The 26,167-nt window shown below is 41.9% G+C and overlaps 1 protein-coding gene across 2 annotated transcripts in view; it reads left to right on the forward strand.

Annotated features, from left to right (window-relative positions):
• Positions 1–26,167, forward strand: part of FAM149A (family with sequence similarity 149 member A) — a 76,330-nt gene that overhangs the window by 30,432 nt on the left and 19,731 nt on the right. Inside the window, exons 1-2 of one of the 2 annotated variants that reach the window (XM_073341862.2) lie at positions 16,513–16,912; positions 20,367–20,474. In XM_073341862.2, coding sequence (XP_073197963.1) covers positions 16,719–16,912; positions 20,367–20,474 — 302 coding nt within the window. In that variant the 5' untranslated portion in view covers positions 16,513–16,718. Of the gene's footprint in view, positions 1–16,512; positions 16,913–20,366; positions 20,475–26,167 lie in introns of those variants that run through there. The other variant, XM_073341861.2, reaches the window with a different exon arrangement.

Here is a 26,167-nt window from a genome sequence, read left to right on the forward strand (position 1 = left end):
AATTGATAAATATTTTAAATAGCGTAGGGTCAAAAATCAATCCCTATGGGACTCCACTAGAAACATACATGCTCCATGGTGATTCCCCATTTACAATTACATTTTGAGACCTTGTATTTAGCTAGTTTTTAATACATTTAATGTGAAGCACGTTAATTTTTGTTTTAGTTTTTTAATCAAAATATAATGCAGTACAAAGTCAAATGCTCTGTAGAAGTCTAAATATATTACATCAACACTATTACCTTTATCAACCAAACTTGTAATTTCATCAAGAAAGTTTGACAGGATCTATTTAAACCCATGTTGATTGGCATTAATTGTATTACCCTCCTTTAATTCTTTATTAATTTAGTCCCATATTAACTACTCCATTATTTTGCCTGGGATCGATGTCAGCCTGACAGGCTTGTAGTTACCCAAGTTATCCTGATTATCCTCTTTAAATATTGGCAAAACATTAGCCTTCTTCCAATCTTCTGTGTTCCAAGAGTTAGTGGAAGGCAACATTAATTGTCCAATAAGCTCTGGGGCTAGCTGTTTTTAAACTCTTAAATCAGCAGGTCCAGATAACCTGCATCCAAAAATGTCTGACTGTGGTAGCTGCTGAGACGGAACAATGTATACAGTGGGGGTACTGAGAGCTGTTGAACCGAACTGTAAACCCTGTATAAGATGGAAACCCCTTCAAGCCAGGGACTGCGGTTGCACAGCGGGCACCTAAGCTGAGATGATAGTGGAATGGGATGAGTATCATCATCATGATATGACTACATGGCTGTTTTCCACCCCGGATATAGAACAATACTATTTATTGAACATATCTGGCTTTTCTGCATTTTTACTGATAATTCTACCGTTTCCATCTAGTAATAGACCAATATGATTTTCAGGATTTTTTTTTGTTCCTAATATACTTACAATCTCTTTCTTATTATCCTCAACTCTGCTGGCCATAGATTTTTTTTTTCCTGTGTGTCCTTTGTTTCCCTTACCAATTTTCTGCAATTCCTAGCTTCTGATTTATATTCATTACTATCTTTACTTTCCTTCATTTGTTACATATGTTTCATTTTTTATAGCTGCCTCCACATCCCCTCTAAGCTTGGTTGTTTTTTTAACCAGTGCAGACTTTTCTTTATTGTTGTTTTTTGAGCATCTAATAAGCCATTCACAGATATTCACATTTTTCCATTTAAATTCTCCCCTATCCCCAGCTGATTTGGCTCATAATTGTTTTCAGCTTTGTGAAATTGGCCCTTTCTAAATTACCCAGATGCTTTGAACGAAGGTGTCAATCCCCAAAATAAGCAAATATACAGTAGTATGCCTGTGAGGATAGTTTTCAGTCTGGTATTCGGTATTATATGAACGGCGAGAAGGTCAGGGACATCAAATGTCTGAGGCATTGCACATTAAATATTGATTTGTTGGAGCATACTCACCTTGTGTGCATGTCTTGGGATAGCTGTGACTCTGGGACACAGGCTGTCCTGCTGCACCTCTGAATACCCCTCCAGATTAAACCAAGTTTTTGTCTGGTTTAGTGTTGCACACATGTTGGACCAAATTACCTCTGTGCTGTTGGTGAGCCTGGTACAGTGACCAAGGTATGGGCCTTCCTGTGCCTTGGCTGCCAGGAGCTAGTCTGGCTCCTTGCACAAGTTAGAGCAGACTCTTTCTCCGACCTTCTCCAAACATGGCTTGAGCACTCCTGCTGTGCTCAGACCTCCTGTGAGTGGTGGAGGTTTATTTGAAACAATTTAATGCAAACTCTAAAGTACATTGTTATCTTAGCTGCTCAGTAGTACCTGATATACAGTGGATCAAATAGTTCTGATGGTGGCCGTGTGATCATGGCTTTTTGGGTTAAGAAAAAGAGAAAAGAAAGATTTACTGACCACTTTGATATAATCATTATGTTGATAAAAGAAATCCATTGTATGCGAAAAGAATAGTAATTGTGTTTTCCCTGTATTTTATCATTGTATTCTTATTACTGATGTGCTTTGAAAGCCTTATGGACCATTTCCAAGAATTTTATTCAACCCTTTTTTTTTTTTCCCCTTCCCCCTTCAGTTCCAGGGACACTTGATCCTGCTGTAGTAAATGCTTCCTATCAGATCCCAAAGAAATAAAACACCTCTACCAAAACACTAATTAGCTTTCTTTGTTATTGTAGTTAATTAAGATGATTGCATTTTCTTGACATTAATTCATAATTTATGTAAAAATATGATAAAATGTCAGATTTGCCTTTAAAGATAAATGAACTCCTAAGTATGTATGCCTTATCTCAGTAGCGTTCAGAAGCTCAGTCTAAGAAATAATGTATATAATACATCATCTGACAGATGACCCTGTTGCTTTGGGAAATACAAGTTTTTTGCACCAAATCAGGATTAAAAAAGATATAAATAAAACATGCATGAGTTAATACTCAGCAAATGCTCAGGTTATTGCATATTAAAGTTTAATATTTGTTTTCAGGCAGTTTTGTTATCAAGTTTTTTTTTGTTTCCCATTTTCTATTTTCTGGGTAATGTTAGATTCAAACCGTGTACAGTACTTCAGAATGATGTCCAAACTTTGGCAGTCATTCAGCTGCGAGAAAGTTTTCAGACACCATTTGCATAGAATATGAATGAGGGCATGCAGGATTAGGCCATAATTGTGAAAGGCTAGTGCACTACCGACACAATAAAACAAAAGACAATAAAAATAGTTCAAAAGTATAAGCTAAAAGCAAATGTGTATGATGTTGCTATTCACCAGAAAGGAAGGAACTTAAGTTTACATTACAGGCCGCAAGACCTGGTGCTTCTGCTTGAGGAAGTGATCTGTAAGCACTTACTATCAGATGTGCCACTCATTACTATGAGCAGTCTTATTAACTTCCTTGAGACTATTCATAGTGAGCATTACACTTAGCAAAGTGATTCTGCGAAATAACAAATGTACTTTTAATCAGGTAAGCAAAAACAAACAAAAAAAACTAGGTATCAATATTTATTCTTCCAAATTAGTGTCAAAGGATTTTTTTTCAATATTTAGTCTCCTTCGATAGATGTATCTATTGCTTTTATGTTAAAGACATCTTATGGTTCATTTGTTCAGCAAGATGACAAATGTTATAGTGGCTTTCATTCATGGATCTCAAAGCTCTCTCTAAAAATAAAATAAAAAAAAGTCTATGAGGCCAGTAATAGTAATATACTCATTTAGTATGTGGATAAAATGAAGCATAGAAAGGGTCAGTGACTTTCCCAAACTTGCATATCAGTACAGAAAAAGAGATCAGAATAACATTTCGTGGTACTGACCTCTAGTCCCCCTGCTATAACCCGTTACCGTTGCCAAGAATTGTAGTAGAGACACATGATAGGCCTGAAAGCTGCAAAATTCAGATCTGGATTTTGAATCCCCCTTTCACTCCCCCCCAGCCCACCCACACAGACTGAAGTTTTGTGGGAAGGGGGATCAGATCCAGGGTTTGGATGCAGGTCCATCTCTAGTGGAGAGTTAATATTTCAAGCATTTTAGCTTCATCACACAGAGTTCTGTGAGAAGGTAAATATCATCATTGTATTAAAGTTTCCTTTTAGCCATGTAGATGTTACTATGGAAGATACCCATGAATTTCTCCAGTGAAATATCAGTGCATACTGTTTCATTTTTATGAAACAAGAGTGACATCTAGTGACCATCTAGTTTTGTAACTATAACAGTGCTGTATTCTATACATAAACAGAGCTGTATTTTCAGCTAGTGCAAATTGGGTAGTTGCATTAACTTCAGTAGAGCTGTGTTGACTTAAATCAGCTGAGAATCTGACCCAGTATCTTCATATTGTGTCTACAAACAGGTTGAAAACTGGCATCGGGTATCAGCCATGTGCTTTCCTGTTATTTAAAGTAATAAAGCTCTTTTTACAAATGCAATTACACTTCCCCCGAGTTTTCCCTTCATTTAGAACCCTGATATGACATCAGGACTCAAAGAGAGAAAACTCATGAAATGTCCAACGGCAAGATCAACTTTTCCCTTTTTCTTTCTCTGCCTATGTATTTCTAATCTGTTTATCACTGTGGGATGTAAGTGCCAAATACTCATTTAAAAAACAGTAAATTTCATATATAAGGGACTCCGCTCTCCATCTCCTTTATTCAGATGCTATTATGTAGAGTTTAATTTTATATATGTATCAGGAATTACGCTAGGTTCTTAAATCCTCATTATTGAGAGGCTTGTGTGGGGGAATAAAAATCCAGTTAAGTTTAAAACAAACAAAATTATTGGTGGCTGAGTGATTAAGGTGCTTGACTACAACCCTGAAGGTCGTGTTCAAGTCTCTCTTGATATCACACTTAATGGCCAGCTCCGGTTCACCCAGGTGCAAAATGAATACCTGATCCATTAGGCAACCAAAGGCAATTGTAAGGATGTGTGGGACTAGAACCTGGGTCTGCAGAGTCTAGGATAGCAGATGTTTCCACATCACCAGAGAGAGACCATGCAGAGCCTCATCCAAGGAACACTTAAGTGCCATAGGAAATACCACCCGAAGGGTCCACAGTGAAAGCACCCTGCGGCCCTCTGCTTGGCCCATGATCACTATTTAACCTTGGAGAGTGTTCCAAGAAGTTGTCTGGGCAACCATACAGATTTCTGGCATTGGCTAGCCAGAAGGAATTGCTCTCAAGCTTCCCAAGAAAAATGCAGACATGCTACATCTGCACTGGAACTATGACTACTCCTTAGACCTGCATCCTGTGATGAAGGTCCTTTATGGATGGATCTATGCAATGTCTGAGCCAGAACTGGCAGCCCTTTGTTCATACATCCAGGAAAATCTGGCCTAGGGCTACATCCAGCACTCCACCTCCCTGCCAGGGGCTCTGGTCCTTTTCGTTAAGAAAAAGGATGGAATGCTATTCCTCTGTGTAGGCTTTCGGGCCCGAAGCCAGGTAATGGTCTGACACCGGTATCCCCTGCCCCTAATCTCAGAATTATTAGATCATGTATGGTCTTCCTGAATTTTCACCAAACTGGATCTCTGGAGGGCTTACAACCTAATGTACCTTCGAGCAGGAGACGAATGGAAGACGGCCTTTTTAACCTGCTGTGGGCACTACGAATATTTAGTAATTCCATATAGTCTGACCAATGCTCCCATAACCTTTCAACACTTCATTCTGGGCCAATATACAGTCCCGTATCTTGGTGACATACTTGTGTTTTCAAAGAACCCTGATCAACATTGTTACCATGTTCATTCCATCTGGAAAAGACTACGGAAGCAGAGTGTATATGTGAAACTGGAAAAATGTATCTGACCAATCCTCCACAGAATTTTTGGGTTATATCCTTTTCCCAAAGGGCATTAAGATGGACCCGCAAAAGATGGAGGCTGTCTGCAGCTGGGCAGTACCCAGGTCCTCCTGGGAGTTATAGGGCTTTCTGGACTTGCAAATTTTTAACCGATGGTTAATTCCAGGCTTCTCAGGGCAAATACCCACCATGACAAACCTCCTCTGGAAAGCCATCAAATTTGTTTAGATGCCTGAAGTTCACCATGCCTTTAAATAGCTTAAGCCACTTTTATGACTGCTCCTGATCTAGCACATATGGACCTGTCCCAAGCATTCATAGTGGAGGCCGATGCATCCAGTGTTGTGATTGAGGCTGTACTCATTCAGAGGTGCAGGCTACAGCAAGTGCTGTACCACTGTTCAAACTCCTCCCAAAAACTCACCTCTGCTGAATGGAATTATGAAATATTAGACAAAGAACTGCTTGTGATTAAATCGGCCTTTGAAGAGTGGTGCCATCACCTCAAGGGAGTCTGACACCAGATGCAAGTCTTTTTCTGACCATAATAACCTTGATTAGCCTCATAAGGCTTGACCCTTAAACCAAAGACAGCTCAGGTAGGCATTGTTCTTCCCTTGGTTTGGTTTCATCATTACCTATCGCCCAGGAGCCAGGAATGGGAAAGCCGATGCCTTATTCCAAAAGGGTGAACATTACCAAGAGAATGAGGAGACTAACCAAAAACACCCTATCTCCTAAAAACTCACCATTTCCTTAGTGTTGCAATACATCAAGACCTGATTGACCTAACCCGATCTGCTTTGTGGCGTGATCTGTAAGCCCAGGAGGTGACTGAACAAATGAAAGTCAGAACCAAAATGCAATGATCCACACAGAACACGATCACATAACTCAATGGGCTTATTTACATTCCACCAGGGCGTCCCAGGCCAGAAGTGCGTCATATGTGCCATGATATTCCATTGGTGGGCTATTTTGGCTGCCTTAAGACTTCCTGCATGGCTTTCCATTTCTTCTGGTGACCCCATTTACAAGTTGAAGTCTGGGATTATGTTGATTCTCATGACCTGGGTGCACACACCAAGAGACCCCATGCTAAGCCCATTGGCATTCTCCTTATCTATAACCTGGGCCTCGATCACTCTGGATTTTCAGGAACTCCCTGACTCTGATGGCCACACAGTGGTCTTGACCATTGTGGACTAAGTGAACAAAATGATGCATTTCATCTCCTTTGGCTCCCTGCTCTCTGCTGAAGCAACGGCTCAGCTGCTAGTGGTGTGTGTTAATCCATCATCATGGGCTTCTGGACTGTATTATCTTGGACCAAGGTCAACAGTTTGTCTCATGCTTTTGGCATGAAATGCTCCGGTTACTTTTGCGCTTTTACCTCCTCTATGTACCACTTTCAGACAGATGGGCAGACAGAGAAGGTGGATCAAGTACTAGAGCAATACCGAAGGTGCTTTGTCAACTACCATTCTGATAACTGTTCTCCCTCCTGTCTTATGCTGAATTCTCATACAACGATGCTGACCATGCCTCCCCATTTTTGCAAATTATGGGTTCCACCCAGCTTTGCCGGCAGCCTGCCCAAACCCAGCAGCCACTGGCTGTATCCAATGAATTAAACATATCCAGGAGGAGCTTAAAGACCACCATGAAGACATGAAAAAGGACTACAAGTGGTATGTGGACTATTGATGCCAGGAAGGCCCAGCTCTCCCAGGAGGCCAAATGGTCTGGCCTGCAGCAAAACATTTCTGTATGAACAGGCTGATCTGCAAGCTAGACCACCAGTTACTTGGACCATTCTGGATTTATCATCAAATCAACTCTGTAACCTTCAAATTGCAGCTCCCTCAATCCTTTAAGACATATCATGATTTCAGTGTATCCCTCCTGAAGCCTTATATGGAGGACCCTTTTCCTGACCGGTCCCAACAGCCACCCCCACCAGTCCAGGTCCAAGGGCATGAGGGTAGTCCATACTATCCTGTTCTCTTAAACTGCAGAATGGGAGACTGTACTAGCTTAGTGACTGGGAGGGTTATGATCCTGAAGAGCATTGCTGCTGCCCGTGTCATGCCCTGACCTGGTGAAAAGGTTTCCTCAAGACCAGCTGGATAAAACAGGCCTGAGGCCAACCCCAACGAAGTGGTGAGTATAATGTATTGATCCATGTGACTAGAACCCAGATCTGCAGAGCCTGGGACATGTGATGTTGCCACCAGGAGACCATGCACTACCATATCCAAGGGGCACTATGGAGATTAGGTGCTGCAGGAAGTACCGTCCAGAGTGACAGCAATCTATGACCCTCTGATTGTCCCATACTTGCTATTTAAACGTAGAAGGTACACCAGGAAGTTGTCTGGGCAACTACACAGATTTCTGGCCTGCTGTGACTCCAGACCTCACCTCTTTTCCTGATTTCCAGTCTCCAACCCCTGCTTGACTCTCTCTTCTTCTTGCCTCCTGATTCCAGCCTAACTACCTCTGATCTCTGGCCTCTGACCCTGCCTTGACTCTGACCCTGACTCTTGCTTATTGATCTTGGCTCTAGTGATTATTCTGATCCCTGCTTGCTGACTTCTGCCTTGTAGCCATCCTTGACATGTGGGTTGGCCCAGCTGTGACTGCTAGGCAAGACTGCCTATGCCCTGATCCCTTACAGTCAGACATGATGCTGGCCATGTCACTCCCCTGGGTATGCTGACTGTGAAACTGACCTGTCTTCACTGTGTCAGCCCAGTGAACCATTGACTTGGGGGAACTTTGAGTTTGACCGTGCCAATGACCATACTCTTAGTATTGCCGAAGTGTGGTACCCTACGTCACCCTCCCCACATTGTCCAAATCAAATAAGATTGTTGCTATTGTGATGCTGTCCACCTCAAGCCATTCTTATCTATTCCAATCTCTCTTCTTGAATTTAAAGTACTACTTCCTTTCTGGTCTTCCTGATTGTTTCCCCTTTAGTTTGTCCAAAATTAGATGTGAAAATGATCTGACACCTCTCTCTTATTATGTTCAGTCCCTCTTCACTGGCTTTCTCTTTCTGTAACAAATCCAAGCTCCTTTGAGGCCATGCACAACTCAAGCTATGTCTATACTAGCAGCGCTTTACTGGTCTAGGAATACCGGCACACTTCAGTGACAAAGCACTCCTCACATGGCTACAGCTATATTGGCAAAGGTGTGCTTTGTACCAGTATAGTAAAACCATCCCCTACACGTGAAGCAAGCTACACCAGTAAAAGCACAGATTTGCCAGTGTAACTGTGTCTACGCTACAGATGTCTGTCAGCATAGCTGCGTCAGTCAGTGATCACACCTCTTTACACCCCAATCAACATATATATCTACTGGCGGAAGTCTGTAGCATAGACATAGTCTTAGTTTTTTGCATCTCTCTCCATTTGCATTTATTTTGATGCTCCTCCACCTCCTCTTCACTCTTCCCCTCACCTCTTCATTCAGCTTAAGCCACAGGTCTAACAACCTCCTTCATTTCTTCCTCACATGTTCTTCTCCTCACTTTCTTTTATGTGGCTCCTAAGTCTGGAACTCCTTTCTTGACCTTCTCTGTCATCTCTCCACTCTGTCAAGTCCCTCACATATTGTGAGATCTATAAACCTTACTTTCCCCTGCTAAATAGTGAGGCTGAAGGGAAATAATGAAACTCTCAATGCTATATGCATTAATCCCTAAAATATGAATCATGCGATCTTACTGTAATCACCCTCATTCTCTCTTCCTGTTCTCTCTCCTTCCCCTGTCTGCCCAGGAAGGACTACAGAGGAAAGCAGTCTGGGAATTATAGTGAATCACAAGTTAAATATGAGTCAACAGTGTAGCACTGTTGCAGAAAACGCAAACACCTGGGATGTACATTCTGGGATGTATTAGCAGGATTGTTGTAAGCAAGACACGAGAAGTAATTCTTCCACTCTTCTCCATGCCGATATTGCCTCAACTGGAGTATTGTGTCCAGTTCTGGGTGCCACATTTCAGGAAAGATGTGGACAAATTGGAGAAAGTCCAAAGGAGAGCAACAAAAATGATTAAAGGTCTAGAAAACTTGACCTATGAGGTGAGATTGAAAAAACTGGGTTTGTTTTGTCTGGAGAAGAGAAGACTGAGAGGGAACGTTATAACAGTTTTCAAGTACATAAAAGGTTGTTACAAGGAGATGGGTGAAAAATTGTTCTCTTTAACCTCTAAGGATAGGACAAGAAGCAATGGGTTTAAATTGCAGCAAGGGAGGGTTATTTTGGACATTAGGAAAAACTACCTGTCAGGGTTGTTAAGCACTGGAACAAATTGCCTAGAGAGGTTGTGGAATCTCCATACTTGCATGTTTTTAAGAACAGGTTAGACAAACACCTATCAGGAATGGTCAAGTTATTACGTTCTGCCTTGAGTGCAGGGGTCTGGATTAGATGACCTACTGAGGTCCCTTCCAGTTTTACACTTCTATGATTCTATGTATCTGTACCTGCGCTGGTCAATTTCTTCTTAACTAGATAGTAAGCTTTTCAGGGGAGGGACTGTTTTGTCCCCTCTATAGCACTGCAAACATTTATTGTGTAGATAATAATGTACCGAGCCTAACTTAAGTTTTAAATACAGTTGTGAAGGTTTTGTATTTCTATTGGGACTGTAAATTCAAGTGGCATTCCCATTTGCATTATTTTGATAGTGATTTTGTCCTATATGTCCTTTTAATTTATTTATTTATTTTTAAGTTTTCACAGGGTAGCTTTACAGACAGCCTTTTTTCACTTCCCTTTTCTATCTGTAATTCTCCATATCTTGAACTTCCTCTTTGGCAAACTATAGCATGTATGTTCCAGCCTGCAATAAATCATATTAGAGTCACTAAACATTTTTCTTCTAATATTTTGTTTCCTTTGGCACCCACTTGTTCAGATGATATGATAGTCTATCATTTCCATAATCTTATTCTTCTTATTTATTTCTTGATGTAACAGAGCTGTAATTTTACCATCTTCATTCTAGAAATATATTTTCTTTAGGTCTTTGCAAACCACTATAAAATGCATATTTTAAGGCACAAGATATAATTTAAGAGGGGAGAAAAAAAGGAAGTTGAGGTGACTGCAGTTGTTGTTTGAGGTGTGGAAGCTCGCCACTGATTTCTTCTTATGGTTTCACTTTGTAGCGTAGTTAGTTATCTAACATCTATTATAGTATACTCTCTGAGGATACAGGAGTTTAAACAAGGCATGATATTGCAGTTATCCTACATATGCGGCATCTGCAGTTTCCCTCCCCACCACATTCCCCACACACTAATAGTTATTTCCACAGGATTCTCCCATCAGCAACATTGTATTTGTCCTGCTGCAGAGTATTATTTCCTTGGATGTGCTTGCAGCAGTAGCAGCTTGAAGATGATTAGTCAAAACTAGTTTAATTTACACTACTGTAGCCAGTGCTTCTGGGAAAATATTGCTCAACACTGCATGGGCAAATTCATGTTGATTGTTAATTTTCTTCTGCTGCTTAGTATGCTGTAGTGGAAGAAAAAGAGAAGATTGCATGTGGTTGCCTTGCCCTTTATGGACAGTTAGTGTGCTCCTGAATTCACCTGTAAAGACCTCGTGTTGCCACACCCTATTTCTCTCTAATGTGCTTTGTCACCACTCTAAAGATTGCTTGAAGCACTGTAGTTCCTGATAGGTTTCAGAGTAGCAGCCCTGTTAGTCTGTATTTGCAAAAAGAAAAGGAGTACTAGTGGCACCTTAGAGACTAACCAATTTATTTGAGCATAAGCTTTTGTGAGCTTATGAAAGCTTATGCTCAAATAAATTGGTTAGTCTCTAAGGTGCCACTAGTACTCCTTTTCTTTTTGTAGTTCCTGACATATCCAAGAACCCTAATTTTAAAGATTTTATGCTCCTTTGTTTCCTTTCCTTTGCTCTGAGTATCCATTTCTCTTGGAGATCACCCATACACTTCCATATATTCTCACCATAGAAGTTCCAAGTACTTTTTGTACCCTTCCTCTAATGACCCCAATTCTCTATCACAGCCATACACTTCTGTTAACTCATTTGAAAATGTCAGTAGTCTCTGTTTTCCTGTTTAGAGACCTTCAAGTGCTCCACAACTTTCCCCTAGAAACTTTTACCACACCTCTCTTATAGAGATACCCTGTGTTACTCCATTTCTTTTTAAATGCTTGATGCTTTTTGCACACCACTCAGAAGCCTTCCTGTGCACTTTAAACACATTTTCAGTTTCCTTATATAATTCAACATCCCCTGTGAATATCTCTTCTGCACCCCTCCTGTTTAATATTTCATTTAAGTGCTCCTGCTTTGTAGATGCTCCTCAGTGTTTTCCTGAATCTGTCCATTTGCTAAGATTCCTACATGCTCACAAACCTTCTTTTAGAAACTTTTGAGATATTTACACATTCCCCTAAAGTGTTCCCTTATGTGTTCCCGGACCTATTTCAAAGGTATATATTGTATTGCATTTGTAGCATCTAGAGGGCTCAGTCATAGACCAGGCCCCCATTGGGCGAAGCATTGTACAAACACAAAAGAAGACAGTCCCTGCCTTCAGGAGCTTACAATCTAAAATTCCCTCATGCGCTCCTGACCTCTATGTAAAACACAGCAGTTCTGTACTCTTTTATATAAACCTCTGGTGCTCTCTTGCACCCTTCCTATAGAGAGCCCAGTATTCTCTCCTTCTCTCCCATCCACAGAGTCTTCCATGAGTACTTCAGCACCCTCTGTGCAACTTCTTTGGCATTATGCACTACCATACGCTTCTGCTCTCTCATTTGAGGCCCTATATTCTCCTCTACATCAAGGTGTTGAAACAAAACAGAGTAAAAAGGAACATGGAAGGGTTCTAAGCCCATGAAAGGGTACAGTAGAGCCTACATAGCATGCAGTCTTCATTTTCTCTGAGCCAGCAAAAGGTGCTGTGCACCAACTCCACACAGCTGGGCTTCAGCTGGCATTCAGGACACATACTGAGGGTGGGGATGGAGAGGAAGCAATCACTCTATGCAGAACACTTTACTCCAAGACTGAAGGATATTGAGACAGGAGTTAATGATGCTTCAACCAGCATTGACTTCCACACCAAACTCCTTCCACTTGGAGGGATTGGTAGAAACTCTAATGACAGTACAGGTCATGAAAGGCATGCTGTCGGGTGAGTGGCGAGGAAGCAATGTGGAGGGCCCAGCACATGCAGAGGCCTCAAGACCTATGGGTTCTTTCTCTCTTGTCTTCTTTAAGGCAGGGTGTAGCCCTTAATGACCACTGAATGATATTTAACATCTTATCCCTCCTTGGGAAATTCACTGCACTCCAACCTGTGCAGGTGCTCCATGCCCTGCCTCCCTCTTTGGGTGAGGGGATTTTTGTCCTCCAAGCCGCTGTATAAGTCTCCTGTGCAAAACCCTTTTACTTGAACTCCATGTAGGGGATGAAGATTTGGCCCCCTTTCAGCCACAATTCTGTCCTCTTCCTAGTCCATTCACTAAGTGTTGTAAGATACCATGGTAACCATGTCCTAATTGCTGCTTTCACAATTGCTACCGCTAGTGGAGCTCCACAGGGGAATTATGGCTTTAGTGGTTCCTCCCTTTGTGATCCATCTGACTCAGCTTCCCTGGTTCCCCTCAGTATTTGTGATATCCAAGTAGAGGAAAAAAATAATTAGTTTTACCTGGTGAAAATCGCCCTGTCCACAATATCTCAGGCAACCAAATGGAATTTTTGTCAAATTTTTCCATAAAATTCATCTCTGGACTGACCAAATATGAAAAATGTCAGCCTCAGGGTGTGGTGTTGTGGTTTTTTTTGTTTTGTTTTTTTTAAAAAAAAGACTGTCACCAGCATCTGTAAATTAGGGTCTTATAACTGAAGTGACTTGTCGATAAGAGCTGCTGTATTGTGTTTGAGCATAAGCTTTCGTGAGCTACAGCTCACTTCATCGGATGCATACTGTGGAAAGTTTAGAAGATCTTATTATATACACACAAAGCATGAAAAAATACCTCCTCCCACCCCACTCTCCTGCTGGAAATAGCTTATCTAAAGTGATCACTCTCCTTACAATGTGTATGATCATCAAGTTGGGCCATTTCCAGCACAAATCCCGGTTTTCTCACCCCCCACCCCCACCAGCAACCACATACCACACAACAGAACCACTAACCCAGGAACCTATCCTTGCAACAAAGCCCGTTGCCAACTGTGGCCACATATCTATTCAGGGGACACCATCACAGGGCCTAATAACATCAGCCACACTATCAGAGGCTCGTTCACCTGCACATCCACCAATGTGAGATATGCCATCATGTGCCAGCAATGCCAGCTACGTAAAAGAATCAATGGACACAAATCAGATGTCAAAAATTATAACATTCATAAACCAGCCGGAGAACACTTCAATCTCTCTGGTCACGCAATTACAGACATGAAAGTCGCTATTTTACAACAAAAAAACTTCAAATCCAGACTCCAGCGAGAAACTGCTGAATTGGAATTCATTTGCAAATTGGATACAATTAACTTAGGCTTGAATAGAGACTGGGAGTGGCTTAGTCATTATGCAAGGTAACCTATTTCCCCTTGTTTTTTCCTACCCCCCTCTCCAGACGTTCTTGTTAAACACTGGATTTGTGCTGGAAATGGCCCAACTTGATTATCATACACAATGTAAGGAGAGTGGTCACTTTAGATAAGCTATTACCAGCAGGAGAGTGGGGTGGGAGGAGGTATTGTTTCATGCTTTGTGTGTATATAATAAGATCTTCTAAACTTTCCACAGAATGCATCCGATGAAGTGAGCTGTAGCTCATGAAAGCTTATGCTCAAATAAATTGGTTAGTCTCTAAGGTGCCACAAGTACTCCTTTTCTTTTTGGGAATACAGACTAACACAGCTGTTACACTAACACCACAATACAGGTTTCAGAGTAACACTCTGATAAACAAAGTAGCCACCTAGTGGCAGTATAAAACTACATTATAGTTTAGAACAAAGCAAATATTTCTCATTTATACTTAAAGATGTACAGTTCATAAGTTGCATTTTGTTAATGTCTTTATTCATCATGGCTTACAATTAAAATTATGTTGCAATGTTCTTTTGTGCTTATTGTCTGGATTGTATAATTATTATTATTTAGTGTTGTAGTGGTTCAGAAGAATCTGTAAAGTAAATGTTTTTCAATCTTATATGTGAGGATAACTGTATTAGTAAACATTAGAAATATTTCTGCATACTTTCCTTTTCATTCCTGTCTCTTAAAACAAACCAAAATAAAAAAAATCCTATATCTAAATATTACATTTTCAAGATCTAAATAATATTTTAATATAGCTTAGCAAATTGTTATATATTCCTGCTATTTTAGCAGTTTATTTTTAGCTCCCCTAAGACCTCTCCCTTTCCTGGTAGTGCTTGTTTATGGCGAGTTGTACAGTATTTATCTGAGATGTACATGTTTTGTTGGAACCTGTACACTGGTAGCAGTGGGAAGTGCTCGGGTGTAAATATACACCTTCCCCCATTGCCTGTAGCATGAAAATTAGCTATACTTTAAACTGGGATAGTGAAGGGGGAAACTGGTGTGGATTAATTTATCTGAGATGGCCCTCCTTCTGCCCCCACAGAAGGATTTTGAGGGAGAGGCTGCTAGCCAACTCTTTGCTCTGGATTGACTCATTTTCCCAAATTCATTAACTCCTGCAAAGGAAAGCCAAGGCCTGATGTAGTGTTATCTGGTGCTTCGCCTTTCTCGTGCATCAAACCAAGCATAGAGGAATTGTTTCAGAAACAACTGGGGAAATTCGGGTAGGGGTGGGAGTGTGTGGAATTGTTTAAGGCATATAATTAGTACAGAGAAATTTTTAAATGGTACAGTTTGGAAATACTCAATAGGCTACACCTGCCAGTCCCATGGGCAAGCACAGGAATTTTGTAGTGAATAAACTGCATTAGAAACTCGTTTCTGAAATAAACCTTCATTTAAAGTCAGTTGGTGGAAATCTCCCTTGGAATTTCTTTATTAAATCATGCTTTTGAAATAAAAATTCTCACACTTAGGCAAAGGAGGAATCACCATAATTCCCCAGAGTGACACTAATTATCTTATTTTCTCCATATATTTATGGTTTACTGTGCATTAAGGATGTGCATGCATTCTTGTTGCCTGGACTGATGCTGTAGCTCCCTCCAACTCCTATGCCTGGTACTATTTTCTGAACAAGAGTATTTTTAACTCCTGTTTGTAGCAATTGTCCCTACCTCTGTTGTTTTTTGTTTTGTTCTTGCATTTTTCCCTTCCACATAAGGTGGGCCAGATTCCACCACTAGGATTCATTGAGTAGTATCTTTCTTTTTGAGTCACCCTGTCATTCAGTAGGGTTATGAGGACAGTAAAGTGCTACTCGATGCTGGCTGAATCTGGATTCTGGTGAGTAGTCCATCAGCAGCCTTGTCCTGAAAATCCTGTGAAGAAGGGGCAGAAGGAAGACAATGGACTTGACCTGCACAGGTGTATGTGAACCACTGGTTTCCTTTCTTAAAACTCACAGTTTAATTGGTCATTGTGTGTGAGATCTTCCTGCTTGTAGGTGGGATGGGAAAGGGGGGTGGGGTGGGTGGAAGGACTTGGCCTGCGTACCTTACGATGGTGGGTATGGCTTTTCCTATTGGCTCAGAGGAGGGTGGGGAACTGCCAGTGCTGCAGCACCCCTTGGCTTGAAGTGGTTTCCATTATATACAGGGTTAACAGTTTGGTTCAATAGCTCTCAGCACCCCCCCCCCCCCATACAAATTACTCCAGCCTGCCTGGGGGATGGGTAGGGCTTTGTTGGGTTTAGGGGGCATTGGCATTAGGGCATTAAGGCTCTTGTTCCTGGAAGGGGGAGAATAATTGGTAGGAGGGAAGGGGCCTGTGTGTGGGGTGGGGTGTGATGGTGATGGGGTAGTGGTCAGGGCTCTCCCTACCGCGTGAGAAAAGAGGGCAGGGTCTGGCAGCTGGATGGGTCGGTGGGGCGGGAGGTGGGGGCTGTTCGGGCAGTGGAGGAGGCTGGCTCGAGTGGGGTTTCCGGGCGCGTGGGCCCGCGCGGCGCAGTGTCTGCCCAGGGGAGAGCTGCGCCCTGGGCAGAAGGAGCCGCCCAGCCCCGCTTACTGCAGCTGTCGTGGAATTCCGCTCCCCGCCACCTGCGGCCCTCGGGAAGGGGCGCTCAGAGCCCGCAGCGAGCGGAGGGTGAAGCTCCAGCGTCTCCGGAGCAGCCCGACCCCGCAGACCCCTTTGCCACCCCCTCCCGGCCGCCCCCGGCCTCTCTCCCGACGGGAGATGGAGGGTCACAATGAGAAATGACAGGGGGGCGCCGCTTGCGGCCGCCAGGACAGGAAGGGACCCTGCTGGGCTGCTGCGAGCCCGGGCGCCGCTCTTCTCTGCGCCTTTCATGCGCGTGGCTAGCGGGGTGCGGCGCCCCTGCCCCCCGCCCGTGACTTCCGACCCGCCGCGGCCTGCCCGTGATCCAGAGCTGGTGGTCGTAGGGTAAGGCTGGAAAACACGGGGGGCTGCGGGCGCGCCTCGGGGCACCCTCCCTGCGGAGACTCCGGCCTCAGCCTCCGCGCGTGTGCAAGCGGAGGTCGGAATTCCCTGGGGCAGGGCGTGGGCAGGGCTGTGTTACACGTGTCCAGTGTGTGTGTATATCTGTATACAGCCTATTACGAATAGGGTACGTGAATGGTGTATAAAATACATGGTGGGGTGGCAGCAAGATGTATTGGTGTAAATTTGGCATGACTGTATTACCGACAACGAGTCATCTCAAAGAGTCACCGGTAAAACCTTGAAAGCATACCATCAAGTGTTTTTCCTGGCGAAAAAGCCCGTTTTAGAGCACTTGCATTTTTTTTTATTATTGTTACTTTTTCATACCTCAGCCTGTAGCTCCATGCTCTCCCAGTGCCAGGAGAACAACTCACACAGACCTCTGAGGGAGCAAGAAAATCTCTTACATTAAAAATTCTGTACAAATAGATTTTGTTTATACATACAAATGTCATGATTTCCAGGTCAGTATCTCAGCGCCTTTTGGGAATCTCTCTTTTTGCAAAGTATGAGGTTCTTTTTCTAGCATTCAGGAGGCACAAGATATCTGACCATGAATACCATCGCCATTGTAGACTGACTGTTGTCCAACTGGCGCTTCAGGTCATTTTAAGCATAGGCATGTGAGGTGTGAGTTTCACATCTCGGAAGAGAAAAAAGGAAACATTTCTGTGGCCAGTGGATTTAATTAAAATAATGGTGTCTGTTTTGAAGCTGTTCAGAAGTTTGGAATTTAGAATTCTCTGGGGAGATAGATTAAAGAGCAGAGTGCAGCTGAGGCAGTCAAAGGTTCATGATAGATGCAGGATTAAATAGGAGGAGTGTACATGTATGTAATAATTTTTATGTCTGATTAGTGATTTGATTCTGTATTTGACCCTTGTTCTTTAGAAATAAACAAATATGTCCAATTGAAATCAGTGGAAGGCCCACATTTGGAACAAGGGTAGAATATAGCTCAAGTGACTGTTCTTATTTTAATTTAAGGCTTTAGTTGCTCCTGTCATTCTTAACAGAACTCTTCTCATAACCATAGACAGTGGCTTTATGCATTATATTAAATCCCAGTCAACATTAAGACAAATTGGAAAATAGTATGGCCGATCATATAATCTTTACATGGGTATTACTTAAGGTAGGAATTATACATCTCAGAAAAGGTTGCAGGACTGAGCCTGTATATTGTGTTTACAAATGCGTGTATTTCTTCTAAAGAGATTTTAGTTTTTTTTCTGAGCAAGGTGATTTCTCTAAAGAAAACTATATTGTAATATTACATGCAGTGTTAGTTATCCAAGAAAAATGTCTAAGAAATATCTGCATCAAAATAGAACACAGTTGTCCCATCACGCTACCATTCAAATAGTGCTTTGAACCCTCTCCTGTCTGTGCAAAATATTGTATGTGTGTTCTGAATATATATATTTATACTTCATAAATTGCTATATAATGATTTAACAACAATACTATGTTGAATAGAAATTGTGTGTTCAAATTTAACTAAAAGTAAGTATTAAAATTAAGATGTTATCTGAGATTATATTAATATGGCAATATTGGAAAAAATTACTGTTGTATTTTATGGGGTTTTTGGAGAGAGATGAGGTTATATTACTGTGTGTGATCTAAGGATGAGAGGGGTTTTTTGGAGTATTTCTGATTTTATTGTCTGCTGGCTGAGGTAAATTGTTTCATGAATTTAACTATTTAAGGCTGCTAGCTGGCAGAGTAATGTTATTTGTATATTAGTATTAAGGTCGCTGAGTGATTGTTATAAGTTTAATGATTGTCAGGGTACTCTTGTCAGAGTTGTTATACGTGAGTTCTCAGTGTTGTATGTTCTAAAGGGATCAGTTTAATTTATCTATTGTACAACTGAGTTAGATTATAGCCATTTAGGATTGTAAACCAACAACTACTCCAGTTAAAAAATACTAACTTTTCTCTCCACACTAAGATATTGTTGTAGAAATAGCAATAAAGCAACAGTATAGTTTTCCTCATCTGTGTATTTTAAAATATGTAGTTTAAGGTTTATAGACTCTTTAAGTTATTGAGGGTGGCGACATAGAACTACATTTTATAAATAGCAATCAAAATGAGTCAGAAGATCAGTACTAACATTTGTTACATTGGAAAGGGCAGAGTAATGAAAAATGTTATGGCCTATTCCCTAATGCAAAAGTCATGGTGCTTTTTGCAGCTCATGAAAATTTTGATATGTGCATGTTTCTTGATATTTAACTAGCATTTCAGATTTCCTAATGAAAATGTTAAGTTGACTGTTTAAAGACTCTTTGAAAAGGTCCTTTTCCACTTAGTAGCATATTTGTAATTTATCTTCCTGCAGACTTTACAGGCAGTGAAACCAGCTGCAGGTTAATGATTGAACAACAAAATTTATTTAACTAAGTACTGTCTGAACAATTACTGTTTTGTGCTTTTGAAGTACCTCTGGTGACGGGAGGGAATACTGCATGAGTGTTTTTCCTGTGGTTTCTGCATGGCAAAATGCAGGGTAAAGAAATGCTTGAAGAATAACATGTAGATTTCTGTAAAGATTCATACCACTCTTAACATAAGCCTTCAATTCCATTAAAACTACACTCACATTTTATTCCTCAGGAAAGCTCTTGTAAATTGACTTACTGTATCTTAAAATTGTTTGAGCAAACATTTTTGTTAATTAACACTTTTAAGGAGTTGGCCGAGACGGAAATTCAAGTCATTGTTCAGAATACTGAATATAGAATAGTCCAGATACTTTTCAGCCAGTGTTCCTGTCTAGTGGTGAGAGGTGCAATCATACAGTCGTTGGTCCAGATCCTGCAAATAAGCTGTTGGAGTCTGTAAAGAAAAATAGGTTGCAGGAGATGGAAAATAATACTTTTTTTTCCTATAAATGGACCAAATGCAAAGCTAATTTATTTTATTTTTTTCATTGCTATCTTGGCACCCAATCCTCCAGACCTTTAAACAAATAATCCCATTGACTGATGACTGTGTGCAAAAGGTTTGTGGGATCTCCCCTCCGATCCCTGATTGTAGTACTAGTTCCTAGGCAAAAGCCTTCTTATTTGTCAGTTTGGGAGCAAATACATTCTGTCTTACAGTGCTGTACTACTACTCTCACCATAAGTGCACATTCTTGAGTGTTGTACAGGAATCCAGAGCTATCTTCTTTTACTTGTGACTGGAATTTACAGTATCAATTGCAGTGTGAAAATCATTTGCTCCGAACCTCTCTTAAATCTGCTCTGCTCTTTTCATTTGGCTATACAGTAGTATGCTGTATGAGTAGTTAGTTTCTACTTTCTGTTTTTGATTGTGAGACATGAGTTATGATTATGTACAGACTATAGAAATGAATATTGTTTTCTTGTGGTGTTTTCAGAAAGGGGTTGTCCAAAGGATCTACAGATCATTGTTTCCCAGGGAAGAGTGGAGATCTTCCAGCAATTTTTAGGAGAAATGTACAGGACGCCATTGACAATTTTACCTGGTATGCATTAACATTTGAAATAGTACTTATTAATAATAGAACAATGGTCTAAGTATGGTAATATAATCCATTATAATTAAATATTACAATGTGTCTACAGCAAATCTGGATGATTAACAGGTTGTTTTATTATTTTGGAAAAAAGTGGCTACATTTAATATTATGCTTTTATACAAATGTAGTGCAGTTTCTTTCCACTGAAGTATATTCTCTAACATAGTTAAAATGAATATCATCAATCATTTTTAGGTAAGCTTTTCCTGCAGGAGTATTGGGTCAAGAAACATCATCTTTTAATTCAAGTGATTATTTTCAGAATAGCTCTTGGATTTCATTGGTCATTTCCAGGTCATTTTCATGGATGACAGGTGTTAAGTGAGGACTTCAACTTTCCAAATAAACATTATGCCATGCAAGGGAAGCAGCAGTTTAACTAGCTGAGATAGCAAGTAAATTCAACTTTTTATGTATTAGTCTGCTTAACTTAAAGTTTGTCTTTGCCGCGTTTCAGGCAGATAACATTTGCTTTTGGTCTGCATTTTCTCCAGTGTACTTAATATTTTGTACAACCATGATTCTTTCCTTCTCAGAGTTTATTTTTCCTTTCCTCTCCTCTGCCCCCACTTGCTGAGTAATATAATCCCACATTCTTCTTTTTTTATAAAACTATTATTATTGTATCTGAATGCATTTAATCTAGGAACAGAAACACACAGGCTCTGTACTGCACAAAATACAAATAACCTTTGTTAATCAGATCGTCTGTAAATATCTCTGGGTTTGAACTACACTACTGGGCTCCAGGGCGCCACAACCTCAGAGCAAAATGAAGAGGCACCTGCCAGCATGGAGAGCCCAGGTTCAAACTTCAGAGTTCAGTGACGAGAAAGCTGTTTTTGTAGATCAGCTAACTTTAAAGAGGCCTCATTCCAACTACCACTGTCTAGACCAGTGGTTCCCAAACTTGTTCCGCCGCTTGTGCAGGGAAAGCCCCTGGCGGGCCGCGCCGATTTGTTTACCTGCCGCGTCTGCAGGTTCAGCCGATCGCGGCTGTCAGTGGCCGCGGTTCACTGCTCCAGGCCAATGGGAGCTACTGGAAGCAGCGTGGGCTGAGGGATGTGCTGGCCGCTGCTTCCAGCAGCTCCCATTGGCCTGGAGCAGCGAACCGCGGCCACTGGGAGCCGCGATTGGCCGAACCTGCAGATGCGGCAGGTAAACAAACTGGCGTGGCCTGCCAGGGGCTTTCCCTGCACAAGCAGCGGAACAAGTTTGGGAACCACTGGCCTAGACATTGGTTGGTCTGCAAAGATGGTTGCCTAGATCTTCACTGCATTCCGGTGTTGGAGGATCTGGAGTACAGCCATATAAAAGCCGCCTGACAAACTAAAAACCCATAACTGAAAGTTTGGAATGGGTCCTGTGATGTTTCACTCCATATTCTTTATGAAAATATGATTATGATATGAATATGACATAACTGAGGAATACTTTATGGAAGATAGGTCTGTAAGGTGTCATTGGAAAGGTTATGATTTACTGAATGTGATTATCCAATTTGTATGCCTGTATTATTTCTGTATCTGAAGTTAGGAATATTGGAGATGTATCTGTATTTCAACTTTGCTACTTTGGGTGATGCCCATTGCTAACACTTCAGGTACAACAATGGAAAAGCCAGAGAGGGCTGAAGACCCATCAGCGAGGACGATGGACTGTGAAAAGGCTTGGCCTTCCTGTGGACAATCCACACTGCAACTGACTCATGGACGCTGTAATACTACAGAGTCAGGTGATCTTGTCACCTGATACTAAACATTACCTGGAACTTCTTGTAACTTTCCATTGGAAGGGAAGGGAGGTCAGTTTGGGAAACAAAGGATTCCCACCTTATGTAAATGCTACTTAAGGGTGGGGAGGAAGGCAAACAAGACTGCCGCTCTCCATGGTCTATCTGCCCAAGAAGAAAGACTGCTAAAGCCACCTGAAGGGAAGGCAAGGGGGGAGTCCAGGCTGAGACAGAGATCCAGTCTGAAAAGGAATATAACTGGAACTCTGAACCACAGAAACATTGCAACCTGCCTAAAATAACATTTAGGGTGATTAATTTACATTTTGTAACCTTTTTCTTAAGTATATTGAGCGTAGCTTGTGTACTTTGTTTTATTTGCTCAGTAATCTGCTTTGTTCTGTTATCTCTTATATTCACTTAAAATTCACCTTTTCTAGTTAATAAACTTATTTCTTGTTTATAATATAACCCAGTTTATGTAATTGCTAACTGGGTGGGGAGGGGCAAGAAGTTGTTCATATGTCCCTCCACATTGAGGGAGGGGGCGAATTTCATAAAACCTTTCGGTTTGTACCTCTTAAAGGGAGTGGGCAGCAGAATGGATCTCTGTCTGTCTATGCAGCTGGGTGTGGCCCTGCCTGTGTGCTTGACTGGAAGAGGCTTGTGAGCTTAGCCCGGTAAGGCCAGGTAAAGGGGACCCCAGGCTGGCAGAATAAGCTGACTTGGTGGCATCTCAGCACATCAGGTGACACCCCAAAGGGCCCAGACCTGTCACAGTGTTGTAAGCAGCAGGATAGTGTGCACAGCTTATTGCCCTGAAACACTGGTGGTGATTTTAAGTGAATTTTAAGTGTGGTGACTAGAGAACAGACAAAGTGGTTACTGGTTTGTTATTTTCTGTTTGCTTATTTCTGGCAAGAGAAAAAGGGACAGGAAAAAACAGCAAAATGAGTGAAAGTGAAGCTACCAAAAAGTTGGAGCTCTGCAGATTTCAGATAGTGGCAAATGAGAAAGAGCATAAAAGACGTATGGAATTACAAGAAGCATAAAATGCCAGGGAGAAAGCAGCCCACGAGAGGGCCATGGAAGCCCAGAAGCAAGCCCTGGAATTGAAAGACAAAGAAATTGAGGCCCAGAAAGCAGCCCACCAGAGGGCCATGGAATTGAGGCAGCTCGAGGCTGACAGGGAAAGGGAAGCTCAGAATCATGAACTGGCTGTAATGGAATGGAGGAGACAAAACCCCACACCAGAGGGCGCCACCTCTCCAAAAATCCACAAGTGGAAGTGGTTGTGTCCACTATATAGCGAATCTGGTGATCCTGCTGAATATTTCATCACCTTTGAGAGGCTGTGTATGCGCCATGTGATTCCTGACGATCCAAAGATGACCATTTTGGTTGCAAAATTGACTGGGAGAGCTCTGGACATATTCAAAAATTCTGCTGCCTGAAATCTCATATTCAATAAGATGTCCATGGGTGATGCTTCCAATTGTGGTAAATTTAAGGATTCGGTTTTGAACAGTTTCAGATTACACCTGAAATGTATAGAGTAAAATTTAGAAGCTTTAAGAGAGGGTCTGGATTAAGTAATGTGGCTTATGTGAACCAAAATGAGAGATTTACTGGATAAGTGGGTGAGGGGAAAAGATACTTATACAAGTTTTGAAGGAATGTATGATTTGGTTGGTCAGGAACAGTTCCTGAATATGTCTAGTGTTAATGTAAAACAGTGTTTAAGGGATAAAAAGATGGAAACTGTTGATGAACTTGCAGTTTATGCTGATAAATTGGAGCAATCTGAAGCACCTAGTGGAATAAATCACAGGCAGAGGAGTTTAATTTTGGTGGGAAGCAAAGTCCTTGTTTTACCCCAGGAAGGAGGGTGGATGGGAGGCTGGACACTCACTTCCCCAAGTTCACTTCTGCAGTCCTTGTCCCAAATCTCCTGTGAAAGCAGAAGAGCCCAGCAGGTGCTATCGTAATTCCACTGAGCACCTGAAGAATATATGCCTTCTGCTGAGTGGGAACAGGCAGCAGGCAACTCATGGAAATGCTGCTACCCAGAGCACAGAGGCACCTCAGGCAGTTGCCACTTATCACACAGGATTTGTAAAGGTTGCCACTGCACAGCCAGGCAGTAAGCACATGAAGGCTGTCAAAGTAATTGGCAGAGAACTCCCTGCATGGAGAGATACTGGTACAGAAATCTCTGTGGTCAGGAGAGACCTGGTTCAGGAGAAAGACATACTGCCAGGACAAATGGCAGAGCTTTTGTTGGTATGGGGTCACAAAATCTTTGTGCCTTTGGCTAAAGTGCACATGGAAACTGAGATTTGAAAGCTGAATTAACCATGGCTGCGGTTGCTCAAAATCCTACCCAGATTCTTCTGGGAAATTACTTTTTCAATGTGGCTAGGGCTATGCAGGGGTCTGTCAACAGCAAGGAGAAATCTTGTGCTGAAGCCCCAGTGGAAAGGAGCAAAGCTACAGAAACTGCTGAGGAAATGAGAGAATGTCTCCTTAATTCCTCTACTGCCCTGCAAAGCAATTTGCTACCAAAGGTGGGAGTGGGTAAAACCAGCTCCTGTCCTGTTGCTATCCCCTCGGGTGATGGGAGTGTTTTGTCTGATAGTAGGGAGTGTGTCGAGGTTGCTGGCTGCCAGGAATTGGCAGTTAAGCACGAAACAGAACTCACTGTAAAATTCATAGGAAAATGTGTCCTAGAAGAAAGCCCAGAGAAAGGGGGTGAAATCCTGGAGACTGCTGCAGTGGTTAAGGTATCCTTGGGCCCTGTAACTGGAGGCAAACCCAATTACCAGTGAAGGCTGTTAGCTCTGAGCCCACAGCTGAACAGAGGGCAGATGCCGCCCTGAGGACACAGAGGTGTGTTCCTTGGGAGAGAAGGGACAAGGAAAGGAGTTAAGAAGGAATGTGGGGGAGTACATGAGTGTCCCCCTACTTATTACAGGGAAGGGTAACACGAGAAATTTGCTGGATCTGCATCTGCACTCCCAGGCACATCACCTGTGGCCAGCACTATTGCAAAATGTTTTTTTTCCTGTTGTGCCTGTGAAAACCAACTCCCTCCCTTTAAGGTGGAGGGGGGGACGGTATTCTTCCAGGCATTCTGGTGTCAGTGGATATGCAAATGAACCATCTCATGCAGAGACCGCCACTTCCCAGGCAGGTAAACCCCTCCCCACAGCTAAGCATCAGACACTGAGTGATGGGGTCTGGCAACGCAAAGGAACCCCGGGGATGTGTGTGTAGGAGTGGATTCTTCCAATGGGATTAACCCTAGCGAGGAAATGCTACTCCACAGGGGGTGGGCCAGTAACATACAAGGTCTCCATACACCCTTTCCGTACCAAAACTCCAAAGACATACCTAAACTAAGAACCTTTACTGAGGGGATGAGAAATACAGTAAATGTTAAACAAACTGATTTGTTTAGACAGAGGATGTGGTATGATGATCTTACTTGGAAGCGCCTCTCTTTCAAGAATTTGCTGGTAATTTTATGTCTCTTACTACACACACTTTGGGTCAAGACAAAGAATTTGATACTGGTGGTAAATACTTCAAAATGTGTAACATGCATGATTGTTGGAAGAATCTTTGGTACGGACTGGGAGTGGTAACAAGAAAGTCCTTTAACAGTGCTGCTTCTGAGCTAGTACCTGTAAACAGGCTTAGAGCTGGACACACCAGAAAAAGCACAACTAATCTAGACTGCTGTGTGAAAGGGGAAACTGAGGCCCACCACCTCATGGTATTGGTGGCTAAATGCCAAGACACCTACACTTTAAAAGATATTGATATCTGCATTATGTTCACAATACTACACACCAAAATGTTTTCAGGCAACCTGAGACCAGAAACTCAGGACTTTGCAAAAGCA

The sequence above is a fragment of the Lepidochelys kempii genome, chromosome 4 (assembly GCF_965140285.1).
Source record: "Lepidochelys kempii isolate rLepKem1 chromosome 4, rLepKem1.hap1, whole genome shotgun sequence".
NCBI lineage: Eukaryota > Metazoa > Chordata > Testudines > Cheloniidae > Lepidochelys > Lepidochelys kempii.